This window comes from Haemaphysalis longicornis, unplaced genomic scaffold (assembly GCF_048455015.1).
Source record: "Haemaphysalis longicornis isolate Haplotype H1 unplaced genomic scaffold, Haemaphysalis longicornis Haplotype H1 scaffold_262, whole genome shotgun sequence".
NCBI lineage: Eukaryota > Metazoa > Arthropoda > Arachnida > Ixodida > Ixodidae > Haemaphysalis > Haemaphysalis longicornis.
This window is the reverse complement of record NW_027526321.1, coordinates 60,564-73,524: the sequence shown is the minus strand read 5'-3', so window position 1 is coordinate 73,524 and position 12,961 is coordinate 60,564. Positions and strand designations below refer to the sequence as shown.

The 12,961-nt window shown below is 47.7% G+C and overlaps 2 protein-coding genes across 5 annotated transcripts in view; both read right to left on the bottom strand.

The window, feature by feature from the left end:
• Positions 1-5,382: 5,382 nt before the first annotated feature.
• Positions 5,383-12,961, bottom strand: part of LOC144172847 (acetyl-CoA acetyltransferase A, mitochondrial-like) — a 40,105-nt gene continuing 32,526 nt past the window's right edge. For all 4 annotated transcript variants that reach the window (XM_077701463.1, XM_077701465.1, XM_077701466.1 and 1 more), the window contains 3 exons: positions 11,945-12,009; positions 11,335-11,492; positions 5,383-5,729 (listed from right to left, as the gene is read on the bottom strand). In XM_077701463.1, the coding sequence (XP_077557589.1) occupies positions 5,609-5,729; positions 11,335-11,492; positions 11,945-12,009 (344 nt within the window). In that variant the 3' untranslated portion in view covers positions 5,383-5,608. The remainder of the gene's footprint in view (positions 5,730-11,334; positions 11,493-11,944; positions 12,010-12,961) is intronic.
• LOC144172846 (uncharacterized) lies at positions 5,736-11,327 on the bottom strand. Its single transcript, XM_077701462.1, has one exon. The coding sequence runs from the start codon at positions 9,146-9,148 to the stop codon at positions 7,220-7,222; it is 1,929 nt and encodes a 642-aa protein (XP_077557588.1). The 5' UTR covers positions 9,149-11,327; the 3' UTR covers positions 5,736-7,219.

Sequence of the window (12,961 nt, the reverse complement as noted above, 5' to 3'; positions counted from 1 at the left end):
TTTGGTTGCAGTAAGTCATGCAAAGCCAAGACAAATAAGAAGCAGATCCGCAGTGCTCCATAATTTGTCAACAAACATGGCAGCGCCCATAGACGCCGCCGCGATGAACAACGTTAAAAGAACTTTCGCCGCAGCTTTGTGCATGCGAGCTACACGTATCAGCGGCCAGATGGAGTTGCAACGAGATCTAGAATGACCACAAAGTGCGACTTGTTAGGAAAGTGTCACAAAAAGTCACGAAGAGCAACTAGCTGCGACTTCCTTCGCACTTGCTGCAGCCGGAAAACCGGCGATCACACTGAGAACGGAAGCAATTCATTGGAAGTGCTCAGTAAAGCACCTGAAAGCTTTAAAAAAAAGTTAGGATAAAATAAAAAGTTGCGAACAAGTTTCTTATTTTTTCAAAAATTTTTTTTTCTCGTCTTCTGCTGTTGAGTACACAGTGGGTCCAAAGTCAAAGTTGAATGCGTTCTCTGGACTCATTCGGTACCGAATGTCATTAGACTGCGCCTGTGTGACAGCAGAGAGAGAGAGAGAAAAAAAAACTTATTTGCAGAGCCTTGTGGAAGTGGAGCTTTCTTACAGGTAGCCATGTGCCGTCCTTGATGTTACCGCTCTCTCAACCAGCAGGAGCTGATTGCAAAAAAGGGAGCTGGACAGCAGCGTCTCCCACAGGAAGGGAACGGGGAAGGAGGCAAATCAGGGTTCTGGGTGCATTCAAGGATAATGTGCCTAAGTGTTCCTGATTGCGTACAGAATTTTCATTGGGCTTCGTGTTGATTTGGAAGCATAAGGTGCATCAGTGTTGGGTGGGGATACAAAGAACTGTTTGTTTGCACTGCGCTGCTGAGCACGAGGTCGCGGGTTCGATTCCCGGCCGCGGCAGCCGCTTTTCTGATGGAGGCGGAAAGCCAAAACGCCCGTGTGTTTTTCGAGATTTCGGCGCACGTTAAAGATCCCCAGGTGGTCAAAATTAATCCAGAGCCTTCCACTACGGCGCGTTAAACCCTACAATCAATCAATCAATCACAAGTCTGAGCGTAGTTTCTTGTGTCTGTTAGTTGTGGGTGGGGCAGTGGAAGTGTTCTGTGACAGTCTGTAGTGCTCTGTAATTTCCTGGTACGTCGTGAGTGGCATAGGTTTGTGACAGCAGACGAATGGCATTTAAAACGAATCCCATTCGTTTAAAATGACATTCGGTTGCCGCATGTGACAGGTGTTAACCTCCGCAGAAGCAAAAAAGGGGAGTGGTAAGACGGTCTTCAACCACACTTTTTCTGAAGGCATCTGAAGCTGACCGAGAGTCACTTCAATTTGTGGCCGGCAAATTTACCGCACAGTGCACTTAACTAGGCCAGATATTTAGTGAATGTGCAGGTAGGGCGAGATGTCTGGAGGACTGGAAGAATTTCCCCCACTGACCGAATGATGCCTCCAGCAATGCCACCTGCTAACAAGAGATTCACAAAATAGTACCATATGGTACTATTTTGTGAATCTCTGGGAAGTAATACCACTATGTAGTGGTATTACTTGTAACAGAGCGATACTAAAGAATCGCTTACTATGCTCTGCTCGCGAAAATGTAAAATATCAAGACCTGGGTTGCCCATTTTTCATTTGAACGAAGGGTTTAGCTCGGCTCTGCTTATCAAATTCCAGTGAGGTGCAGACTTAGGCTTGTCATTTGCCACCTGCAACAAGCTCAGTACCTGTCGACACACCACTGCAACAGTGAAACATTCCGGTAAGTTTTACTCGCAGGCATATTTCACGTCCCCAACAGAATGTGCCCCTTCCTGTGTAGTCTTTGTCCAAGCTGCGACATCAATGGTGTGGAGACCGGACTGTCTGTGCGTACCCTTCAGCAAAAGCGAAGGGGGACTCCAGCCATCCAGTAGAGATAGCCAGACAGCAGGCTGTGAAATATCAAGCAAGGCAACCTCAAGCAAAGGCAAAGTTTCATGGAACACTTTGTGCATATCCCTTGCCTTCGCTCGCTAGGATTATAAGCACTAAAACTGAGTCATTTCTTTTGTGTGTGAGGAACTGCATTCCGTGCAAGCCCCAATTTGTGACAATACTCATGTTCATTGCAAGTTTTTTTGGAGAAAAAAATTTGACTTGATTTGCATAACAAACACCCGGGGAGGGGGAACAGTATAGTCCACTTATAACATTTGTAATGGAGACTAGCCAGCCACAAGCATATCCAGGCACCCTGCCAAGGGGTCATAGCCACGAGTCATTTCCCCATAGTGGATATGTGCCAATCACCGAGCAACAGTTATCACAGTCATTGTCCATCGTACCCCTCGAGGCTCCGAGACACAGAACGCTTCCCTCGTGTCGACACCCCGCCGGCTGCTTGAGCTGTTCTTCCGAGTGCAACCTTCACAACGACTCCAGGATTTTGACTTCCCCATCTCAGCTGAGCATAAAACCTCCTTAGACGATATTCAAGTGCCAAGGAAATTCCACCGTAATAACCAATAGCTGTTATAAGCAGGTTGCACAAAAAAAGACAGAACAAGACATCAAAACATTTAATTTGCATAAGGGTGAACTACTTATTTGCAGAAAAGATGCCACAGTTGGAGGACTTTGTTTGCTTGTTCACGCAAAGCTGGCTCACATCATCCATAGGTGCGTCAAGGAGCCATGAAGAGAAAACACAAGTTTGGTTCATTCAAAAGATTGTCTCGTTAGAATCATACTGACACCACTTTTAACTTCAACTTCGCTCAAATAAGCTACATAATTAGGAAAAACGGGAATGGTCATGCGACCCACCAGCTCATTTCCCACAACAGAACCTATGATGTCACATGAGCTAAGCTCTGCGATTGGCGGAGGCTGGCAGAAGCAGACGAAAATTAGGTAGAGCTTACAAACTAGACGAACGAGCGATTTGCGCTTAAATTTAGGGCACATTCTTTACAAAGCAATAAGAATCATGGGACAAACAGTGGAAGTTACGAAAGCACATGTAAACATAGAAGTACTGATGCGTTCTGCTGTTCGTACTGCGCACAGCATGCTTGGTTTAGCTGCACAGCACTACGGGGTTTGGGGTTGTCTCAGACGACACTGGCCGATTGACGCAAGCAACGGTGTCTTACGTGACCCCATTTGTCGAGCGAGCACTGTTTCAGGGAACGAATATTTTCTCCCAGAACAAAAACAAGCCAGGTTTAAATGCGGGCAAAAACAAACCAAATGCTTGCCACGGTATGGTGGCGCCATCTAGGTTACGGAACGTTAAGAAACGCGGGAACAAACCAACACCGCTGTACAGGGTGGAGACAACGTTTGAACGGTCCCGTGCCGCCGCAATTGGGCCAACGGGCTCAACGCGTTATTCTTTTCGTTTCCCACGAGACCTAGCAACGCGAAACAGACAGTATGATTCAAACTTCTTCAGTAAACCGCGTTGCGGCGATAATTTTAGCGCGGTTTTGACACGACTTGCTTCGGCGGCGAGCGAGCAACCGAAAATGGCGGCACCAGCGTATACGTGTCTCTACCCTGTACGGCGGATGCGTGAATGAAGGTACTCTAGGCTGCAGAGCGGTCGGTTCCTGTGATGTCATTTGGGACCACGAAAACACACAATTGACTGGGAAAATCAAAATTTTAACCTAAATTGTTTAATTTCTCAGTGAATAAAGCATCTTGAATGAAACCAGGCGCAAACGTAACAGGACGCAGAAAGGAGTACACAGGACAAGCGCTGGGGCACCATAAAACACGAAATCTTTCGAATAAAACCAACTTGCATTTTTTCTTCATAGCTTCTTTCACCTAGCTGAGCAAAAGGTCCTTGGCAGAAACGAAGTCTCTGAGGGACTTTATCATGCGTTGAGCCTCCAGCGAAGACCCTACCTAAGTAGGCTGCTCAAGCGCGTTGTCCAAGTATCACTATCAGCGCTGTCTGCAGCACATATCCGCACGATTGCCTGTTCAGTGTGGCAGTCAGACGATTCCAAAACATCGGCCTCAACGTCTCTTTCGCGGAAAAATGGGGGCAGTTAAAGAGGCACCCAGTCAAATTCAAAGCAGTGCACACGTGACAACAGGCAAATATAGGCGAATGCGGGGACAACGCCAAAGCAGAGGCGCCGGGAGGTGGATTCGGAAGGAAAACTGCTCCCCTCCTCCTCTTGCTTCCTCATAAGTGGCACAAACTCATTTTCCGGGGGGGGGGGGTAGAAGGGATGCAACGCAAATCGCGGCGCATGCTGCCGGGGCAGAGAGCCCGTGGCAGCTTCAATTTGCGGTGCACACTGCAATATGACTAATCGTTATAGCCTACGCTCGTTGCAGCGGATCCGGCAACAACGGACTTCAGGTTACAACAGATCATTTCTGCTGGTTTGTCTGGTCCACATGCATTTTAAATATAGAGTCCACCCTGCTCATAATGGGCCCAGCTAGAGCAGACTATTAGCTACAACAGACTAAATTTTAAGCGAGCACTGTTTCGACTGAATGCTTATAATGGACTTCCGCGGGGCCGGCCCCCAAAACGCTTTTCCTTTGTTTAGTTTGGCAAGAAAAACTATCTGGCAACATTGTTGGCAGCGGGGTCATTGGTGCAGCCAAGCCAGTGGCTTTTTTTTTGTCTGTGCGACCAGCGGAATGAGCGGCACGGTACCCGATTTCCGTCATATAAAGCGAGTATAATTATTGCCTTAAACATGGGGAAAAACAGGCCAAAATCACCACAAGCACAGGTCTGCGCAACCGTGAAGAACAAGGCCGCAGCCGAATAAGAGACTCCGGTGAAATTGAACAGCAGCGCTATCGAATACACAAAGTGGTACAACAGGAGTAGAGTCTGCCCTCTGGTTCAGTGAAGGTCAGTCTTTATTATTCCCACACATGCATCGTTCTTGTTCTGCTCGATGGAAAAGGTAAATGTCTCAATTAGAGGGGCAGGTGGGGGTTGGTTTTTATCCATTGGGTGTAATCTGATTTCACAGATGTCCCTCATCAGATTATTTCATATCAGCTGTTTCAATGGCCATACTAATATCACAAAAATGTGGAAGCTGCCTTGGGGAACGTCGAGCAGCGATCCAATTTGTTTGACAAATGGTTTCAGGTGAACCAGTTCTAAGGCAGGTACAATACTATGGCTTGCCAGTGACCAAACAGTTGACTTGTGTCAACTGTCAAGCCTCCAGGTATGTGCGCACACAAAACAGAACAGCCTAGTGCCTGCCTTCAAGATGCAAGAGGCCGAATTTGCCATGAAAACAGTAGTTTCTGATGAAGAAATATCAGCAATCCATTTAATAAAACCTTCCCATCAGGAATTGCAAAATGCTAGCATTTCCAGAATTCAGCACTGCACACAAGAAAACAGACAAACCAAGCTTCCAAAATGCTGAATATTTATTCCGTGGTTTAAAAAAGAGAAACAATATATTATTATCATCGCACCTATATTAAAGCCTATACCGTACCATATATTCACATTTACAATTCTCGCACTCGGCCCACTAAGGCATAACACGTGGTCCAGGAATTAGTGATGTCCGTCAGGCCTTGGGGGGTTGTGTCAGTGAATAATCTGCCCTGCTTCTTCTATGTACAGGCAGACTTACAACTTCTCAATGAGAATGGCAGAGGCACCGCCGCCACCGTTGCAGATGCCAGCAAGGCCATACTGTCCCGGCTGTAGGTGCAATGCCATGCGCCCAGTGATCCGAGCACCGGACATCCTGGACAGAAAGGTTACCAGGTCAGGTTGGCATTCACAACGGGGAAAACAGGCTGCAACAAACTGTCACAGCTCTGGCATATTTTTAATGCGCAGAATACGGCCCCTGCAGAGAAAAGAAACTAAACGCATCTCAACTTTTAAATCTGAAAGTTTCTAAGTGGCAAATCGTGTGTATTAAAAACTAGCAGCAGTAGCATACAAACAGAGCACATGCCAATTCTGAGACTTCCTGCTTGCTGCCGCTACCAAGCTGGACGAATTTCTGTCACTGCCTTTCACGTACGATAGACACTAACTTTCATCATTTGACACCAGGTCACACAACTGTCCCTGAGGCAGCCCACACCTCTGCCCGCAACCAAATACCCCGGGCACCCTTGGAAGCTGACGACCAGCATGCTTCTCTGCCCATACCCATACCTCGGATGTCGGTATGCTGACACCTGAGCAGCTGCATTTACACCGACAATGTTAGCACCACTTCCCACCCCATCCAAACCTTCCCAAGACCGAAAAATTCATCTTACGGTGGCTGCAGACCAGCACCTTTCTCCATGGCAGCCGCCTCCATGCCATTTATCTTACCCAAATGCAAACGCTGCCCATCCCCATGCACCCTACACCATACACCATATGGTGTGGGAGTGCCGCCTCACCACAACCCAACCTCTGAGCAGTAGGAGCTGGCTAGCGGCAACTGGGTGACCAGCTCGACCTGACACCCAGGCGCAATAATAGAGTCCACTACAGCACTGCCCCCGACATTCATGCGACTGATGCGACGGAGTACACTTTCGTTTTCATTGCAGAACTACTTGTCCAAGGCCCCTCTCTGCCTGTTCTAGTAGTCTCCATTAGTTTTTTTTTTTTTCTGTCTCTCTGCCTGTTGCCTCTGGCGACTAGAGATTAAGGGGGGAAGAGGGTCTTAGACCCAAAAACTTTATTATTCAACTTATGATAATGAAAATTTGTAGACATATGTAGTTTTTTATGCTGATATCAAATACAAGCTTTATTTTGTGGCAAAACATAAATTTTGAATTTTATGCAAATTTTTTTTGTAAATTTTCTGACAAGTCTTTAGAAATTCTGACTGCCTAGATCTTGCTAAATAAGGTGTTGATGCATTCTGCGAAATACCAGGAGTGCAATAAGACCAGCCTCATCCTTGTATCTCTTCTGCGGCTTGAGTTATGAGTGTCTGAAGTTCATGCTTGATTGTGGCAAAAATGCTACGAAATTTGAACAGCCTTGGAAAAAGCTATGGACTTTCAAATCTTTGTTTCTTAGTCTTATTGCAATACTTGGTCATTCAGCAACCAAACAACACAAAAATTATTCAAATCTGTTGGGTAGAACCCGAGATAAGTCTGCCAGAAAATGCTAAAATGGCAAAAAATTCGAATGGAGAAATTTGCAAAAAACGATGACACATTGTTTTCATTGCTTCCTAAGCCTGTAAAGATGGCCTTCCAGGTAATTTATTGTTCAGAAGGCTCCAGCAGCATAGTCAGCAGTATCTCGCTGCTGCCGGCACTTTGCCGCGCGCAAAAATGAAGCGGAGGCAGAGCGCTTGCGCTCCGAGCTTGCGACCCGAATTGAGTCTTTTTCGCGTGCCCTCTGCACGCTCTTGCAGTTTTGCTGCATCTGGAGTTCGCGAAGGATCCGTGACGACGACTCCCTCACACCAGCATTGAAGCGCATGATTGCTTCAGCAACTGCTGTCTCAACGGCAATTAGAGACGCATGCTTTTCTTTCGGTATCAGGGACCAAACCACAGAGTGCAGGGACTCGTTCGCATTCTGTGTTTTTCCCCTATGGCAGCGGAGCAGCAGTTCTTTGTCGGCAAGCCGCTCATACACGGGCAGCAGCGCTTGCTTCACATCATCAGGGAGGTTGTAGCGAAGCTTTGGTTCCGGCTCCCCTTGTGCAGTTGCCGCGTTGATCTTGCACCAAGAGTTTGGGCCACTTGGACACAGGCTGTGGTTTGGGTTTTCTGGTGTGGACGTTATGTGGTGGTATGTGGCCATTACTGCTCGGTGCATCTCGTCCACATTTCCAACATGAGACTTGAGGGCCCAGCCATAGTAGTTCGTAAGTTTGGTGATTAGGTCACCTGTTAGGCGCCCCTTACCACCGAGGCTCACACCCCCTTCACGCTTGTGCTTGAGCCCCAGGTTTCGCAGTGCCGTGCCCATTCTTTTCTGCACATGGTTAATGCAATCTTCTTTTTTCACTTCAATGAACCCATACACTCGTGCGTCCTGGATGGCACGATAGGAACGGCTGTCACCATCGCACAGCATTGTTGTGTATCTCAATCCATGGCGTGCAAGTGAGCGCTCAAAGAGTGCCACTGCAGCCTCAACCTCCATTTGCCCAGATTTTGACGCAGTGTTCTTCTGGCACACATGGTTCACTTTCCACTGTGAATACTTGGGGTCATCTTCTGGTGGCGCACGCTCACAGCCAGCACAAAAGTTCGACAGGACGATGAAGTCCAGCACGTAACCAGAGAATAGTTCGATTACAGTGCCGACACCAATGTGAGATGAATGCCCCCGCGTCATCCATGTCCCATCATAACAAACAGCAATGTTGCCTGGCGTGCTGAAGTGCAATTCCTTGTACAAGTCCTTCACAGCTGAGGCACACTCTGTGAGCACTTCGTCAGCAGCCTTGGTTGCAGCAGGGTTGATCTTGCTCTTCAGGTGTCCTTGATAGGTTTTGTGGTGCAAGCCTCTATGCGAGATACCCATCGCAGAGAAAATATCATTCAGCGCTGCTTGTCCATTTCCAGTGCTTTGTACGGCACGAGGAGCGAGGATATTCACCTCAAAGGGATTGCACTTCGCAGTTCCGGCGACGCGGCTAGAGCTCCACTCTTTATCCCTTTCGCCGCAGTTGCTGCACTCCAGACGCAATTGCACTGCAATGCCGTAGTCCTGGGCACCTCGTGAAATTGAAACATTTCCGCCGCACAGTCGGCACACAGCCTTTCCAAGCAGCCGATTGATTGCGGCGAGGTCCACAACCGTGTATGTAGCGGCCGGTGTCTCGGAGCTCGCGGCGTCGCGTTCCGCGATAAGGGTCCGCAGCTTCCGCTCACTCGCAGATGCAGATGATAAGCTGGCGATTTTACCGTCTGCCTGCTGCTGTAAGCGCTGGAGCTCATCACTGCTGAGGAAGGTCGTGTCGATCCTTATCCGTTGCTCCCGTGCGTCTGTTGTCGCCGCCGCCGCCGCCGCTGCCGCCGATGTTGACGCCTCGCCCACGGACACGTTCGCCGCTTCAATGCTGCCACACGCTGCGGCCTCGGTCATAGCTTGCGCCGTTTTATTTTCTTTTCGGGGACCTTTTTTCCGTTTTTTTCCGAATTTGTGAACACTGCGGAACTTGCGGTACGGGTTAGGCATAGCTGACGCTCTCGATATCCTCTTGGTTCCTGCCAGTTTTTTCAAAATGGCGTCCCTATTCGCAAGCGGGAACCAATGAAAAGTGCCGGTGCACCCATGTGACAGCTAAGGGCCAATGATGCCGCTGCATTTTAGTTTTTCTTTTTCGCATTTTTTCGTTTTGTAAGAGCCATCAGCTACCTCGTTTTGGCAGGGAAGGGAGAAGAAGAGGTGCTCTTTCAAACCATACCAAGATGGCGGCGCTGCGGCGGCTAATTTGAAAATGCGAAGACCCGCAACATACGCATTTTTTGGAGATTTTTCGTCAGCAGCTGTGTTGACATCACAAATTCATTTCGTGATTTCTAAAAAACTACGATGCATTCAAGTATGAAACTTCGTCAGTAGGTAGAAAATTACCTAATAAACGCAATAACGTGAAAAGCAAAAAATCGTTTTTTTCGCAATTTTTCGGCTCCAAAGACCCGCTTCCCCCCTTAAAACACAAAATTAGAGTATTCCCCGAAGTGAACCCCCCGGTTCACGTAAGTGTTCAATTTTGATGTCCCAGTTAATCTAATTATGCTCCTCTCATTGTTTGCCTAGCTACAGTGGAACCCCGTTCAAACGTTTTTCCAACGGACCAAGAAAACAAAATGTAACCAGAAAAACGAAGCAGTGAGGAAACTTTTGAAAATGAACGAAAACATTGTATCTTTGACTTGCAATCATGTATTTCTGCAACTTTGGCTTTTGAACCTTAAAAAAACTCGAGAATGTAGGACTGCCGCTTTTTGCGATCGCTGGAAAACGGCACATGGCAATGCAAGGTCCCTAGCGATGTCGACTCTTTTCAGCACTGGCTGCTTGTCTACTGCGTTTAGTACGTCAAGCTTTTCCTAAAGAGAATGAGCCTCCTGTTTCCGCGACGCCATCAAGGCACGACAAAGTTAGCGGCTACAAGTTCAACGGTGGTCTCAAAGCTTGAGGCACACGATGACCAGTGATGTTCCATGCAGGGAATTTTCATCCATAATTTTGGCCAAAAGGGAATCTTTAATAGACGGAGGGAATTTTAGGAGTCGTGGAGTAAAAAAGAAAAAATAATGCAAGTAACCGGACTTCGGATCACTTATAACTTTGTTTTCTTTTAGGAAGTTTCCTTAACACTCCGTCGGATTTATGTTGAAATATCTGCAGTCATGTTCCCGCAAGCCACAAGCATCCAAGGCTGCTTCCAATACAGTTCATAAAACAGGAGTGAGCACAGAGGAAAGAACACTCCATCAGGAAGAGCCAGCAAAGCATAAAGCAGCGGCACCTGAAGGGCTGCACATTATACAAAAAAGTGTTTTGGGTGTACCTTAGTGTGCTCGCAGCTAACAAGAGATGGTGCCAGAGTACCAGCACCAAGTTAGAATTACCTGATTACCCAATACTGTCTCGTTCTTTTTCATACGCGCAGTTTTTACTTAGATCTTTCACATGAAAAAGCATGCTGTTTGGCACAAAACGTGAAATGCATAGTCAAAGGATGCTGAGCGGCAGATGCAGAGGAATTTAGCTCATGTTGAAACTCCCATTCTCTGAATGGCATCTGCGTTCGAAAGGCTACGTAAAGTAGACCTAGGTGTCTCTGGCTAACGCCAGAAACCGCACAGGAATCCGCGTAACGATCTGTCAGCTGAAGAGAGACAACACAGGGAATTTCGCAGAGAATTCTTGGGAAACCTGCGGGGAAAATACTAAAAATAGGGAATTTCTGAACCGAGAAATGGGAATTTTTCGCCCCCGTACAGAACATCATTGACGATGACGGCGAGAGCGCGCGCTATTGTTGCGGTGATGCTTTAAGGCAAACACGCTTCCGGCATTCCGAAGTGAAACTTTCGTTGTAAGCGCAGTGATGATGGTGATACCATACCGCAACATAGGGCCATCTAATGGCGACGTATCGCACCCTTGTGTGATAGTCAGTTCCGCATGCAGTGAGTTCCGTAGCCAGGCCTGGCCAAGGCTCGTCAAACGTCAAAACGGCAGTCCGTACATGTTGCTCGGGTGGCTTCAGAGTGTCAGATTGCGACGAATGATCCGGGAACATACTTTAAGCCATGACGTAACAGTGGGGATTGCAATACATGGGGCTCCATATGAGCTGCGCCGGAAGTAGACAAAAACAACGTAGCAGCAGGGAGAACACCACTCACCCGATGGGGTGGCCCAGGCTGACGGCTCCCCCGTGAATGTTCACTTTGGACGGGTCCAGCTTGAGGTGCTTCATGTTGCACAGCACGACCGAGCTGAAGGCCTCGTTCACCTCAAACATGGACACGTCCTCCATCTTCACACCAGCCTGCTTCAGGACCTGGCACCACATGAGAGAGGGAAATAAATCACGCACTGCAGCTGGACAAAACACTCATTACCCCACAAGGGAAGAATTTAAATCTTGGCAAGACTGCCACAACAGATTGGTAATTCACGCTTGCCATTTCAAGATAAAAATTAAATCTAGATGACCATTTGCCTGGTAGTACAAGATGCCAGACAGATTTGCTCAAGACAAAAGGAGAGGAATTTGAAATTTTCGTTCCCCATCGCAAAGGCCCCAAGGAACCTTACCAGACTTCACAGCGTTTTCGACACATGAATTCAGAGATCACGAGATTAAAATAAACAAATAAGAATGCACGTTGAAAGAGTTGAAAAGAGCCTGCATCAGAACTGCAGACAAGTTAAACTATGCACCACGAGATCCTTCAAACACCTGCCAAACTACTGGCCTTTGTAAAAAGAATACCAAAAATCTCAACGCACCTTTGGCATAGCATACGCTGGGGCAATGGAGAAATGCACTGGCTCCACCGCAGCATCACCGAAGCCTAGAAAGAACGAGCAAAGCTTACTGAGCACTTCAACAGCAGGCAAGGCATTCTAATAGGATCATCTTCCAAGGGATAAGCTGGAGAAGCACTGTGCCAGCTCCTTAGAACCCGCCCAGGGAAACACAGCCTGGGAAGGTGTTTCACTCTGGCATTTGATGTGGCAACAGCAGCATCGTGACACAGGCAGCTGATGCACTGCGGCACACTCATGGCTACGTTGCCATACACGGAGTTCTTCGATGAAGGCAGTTGCAAAACTCCGCCTCAAAAAACGGCCCGGCCGTGGACCCCCTGCTTTGAATCGTGCATATGGTGGTGCCACTGCGGCCACCGCATGCACTATACAAAAAAAAAAAAAAAAAAAAAAAAAACACACACACCCAGTAATTAGTCAAACTGAAAATTTATTGTTTCTGTGTGTGATTGTGATTGTGGGGGTTTAACGCGCCTTGGGCAACGCAGGCGATGAGGCGCGGCGTAGTGGAAGGCTCCGGATTAATTTTGACCACCTGGGGATCTTTAACGTGCGCCGAAATCTCGTACACACGGCGTTTTTGCTTTTCGCCTCCATCAGAAAAGCGGCCGCCGCGGCCGGGAATAGAGATTGTTACTGTGTCTGCACAACTGCTTCGACAGATTGGCGCTTGTGCGGGCACTCTGGCACAACATAGGTTCTTCCTGCAGTACTAAATTTGCAGTTGTCGCTCAGCCTACATCACATTGTACGCCAACTAACCCAGTAGCTGATCAAGTCGCTCTAAATAATCTTTTCAAGCTTGCGTAAAGCCGTTGCAGCGAATTTAACTTTTTTTGCCGGCGGAATACTGCAGATTACGCACAGCAGACAACAATGCACAGGCGACAACGCATCTTGCTGACCACACAGTCACATTTTTAACTACTCTTGGTTCTAATGCATATAAAACACTTGCGTGGTTGAACGCCTTGG

Coding starts and splice junctions, on each gene's coding strand:
- LOC144172846 (XM_077701462.1), bottom strand. CDS start 9,148: ATGCCTAACCCGTACCGCAAGTTCCGCAGTGTTCACAAATTCGGAAAA.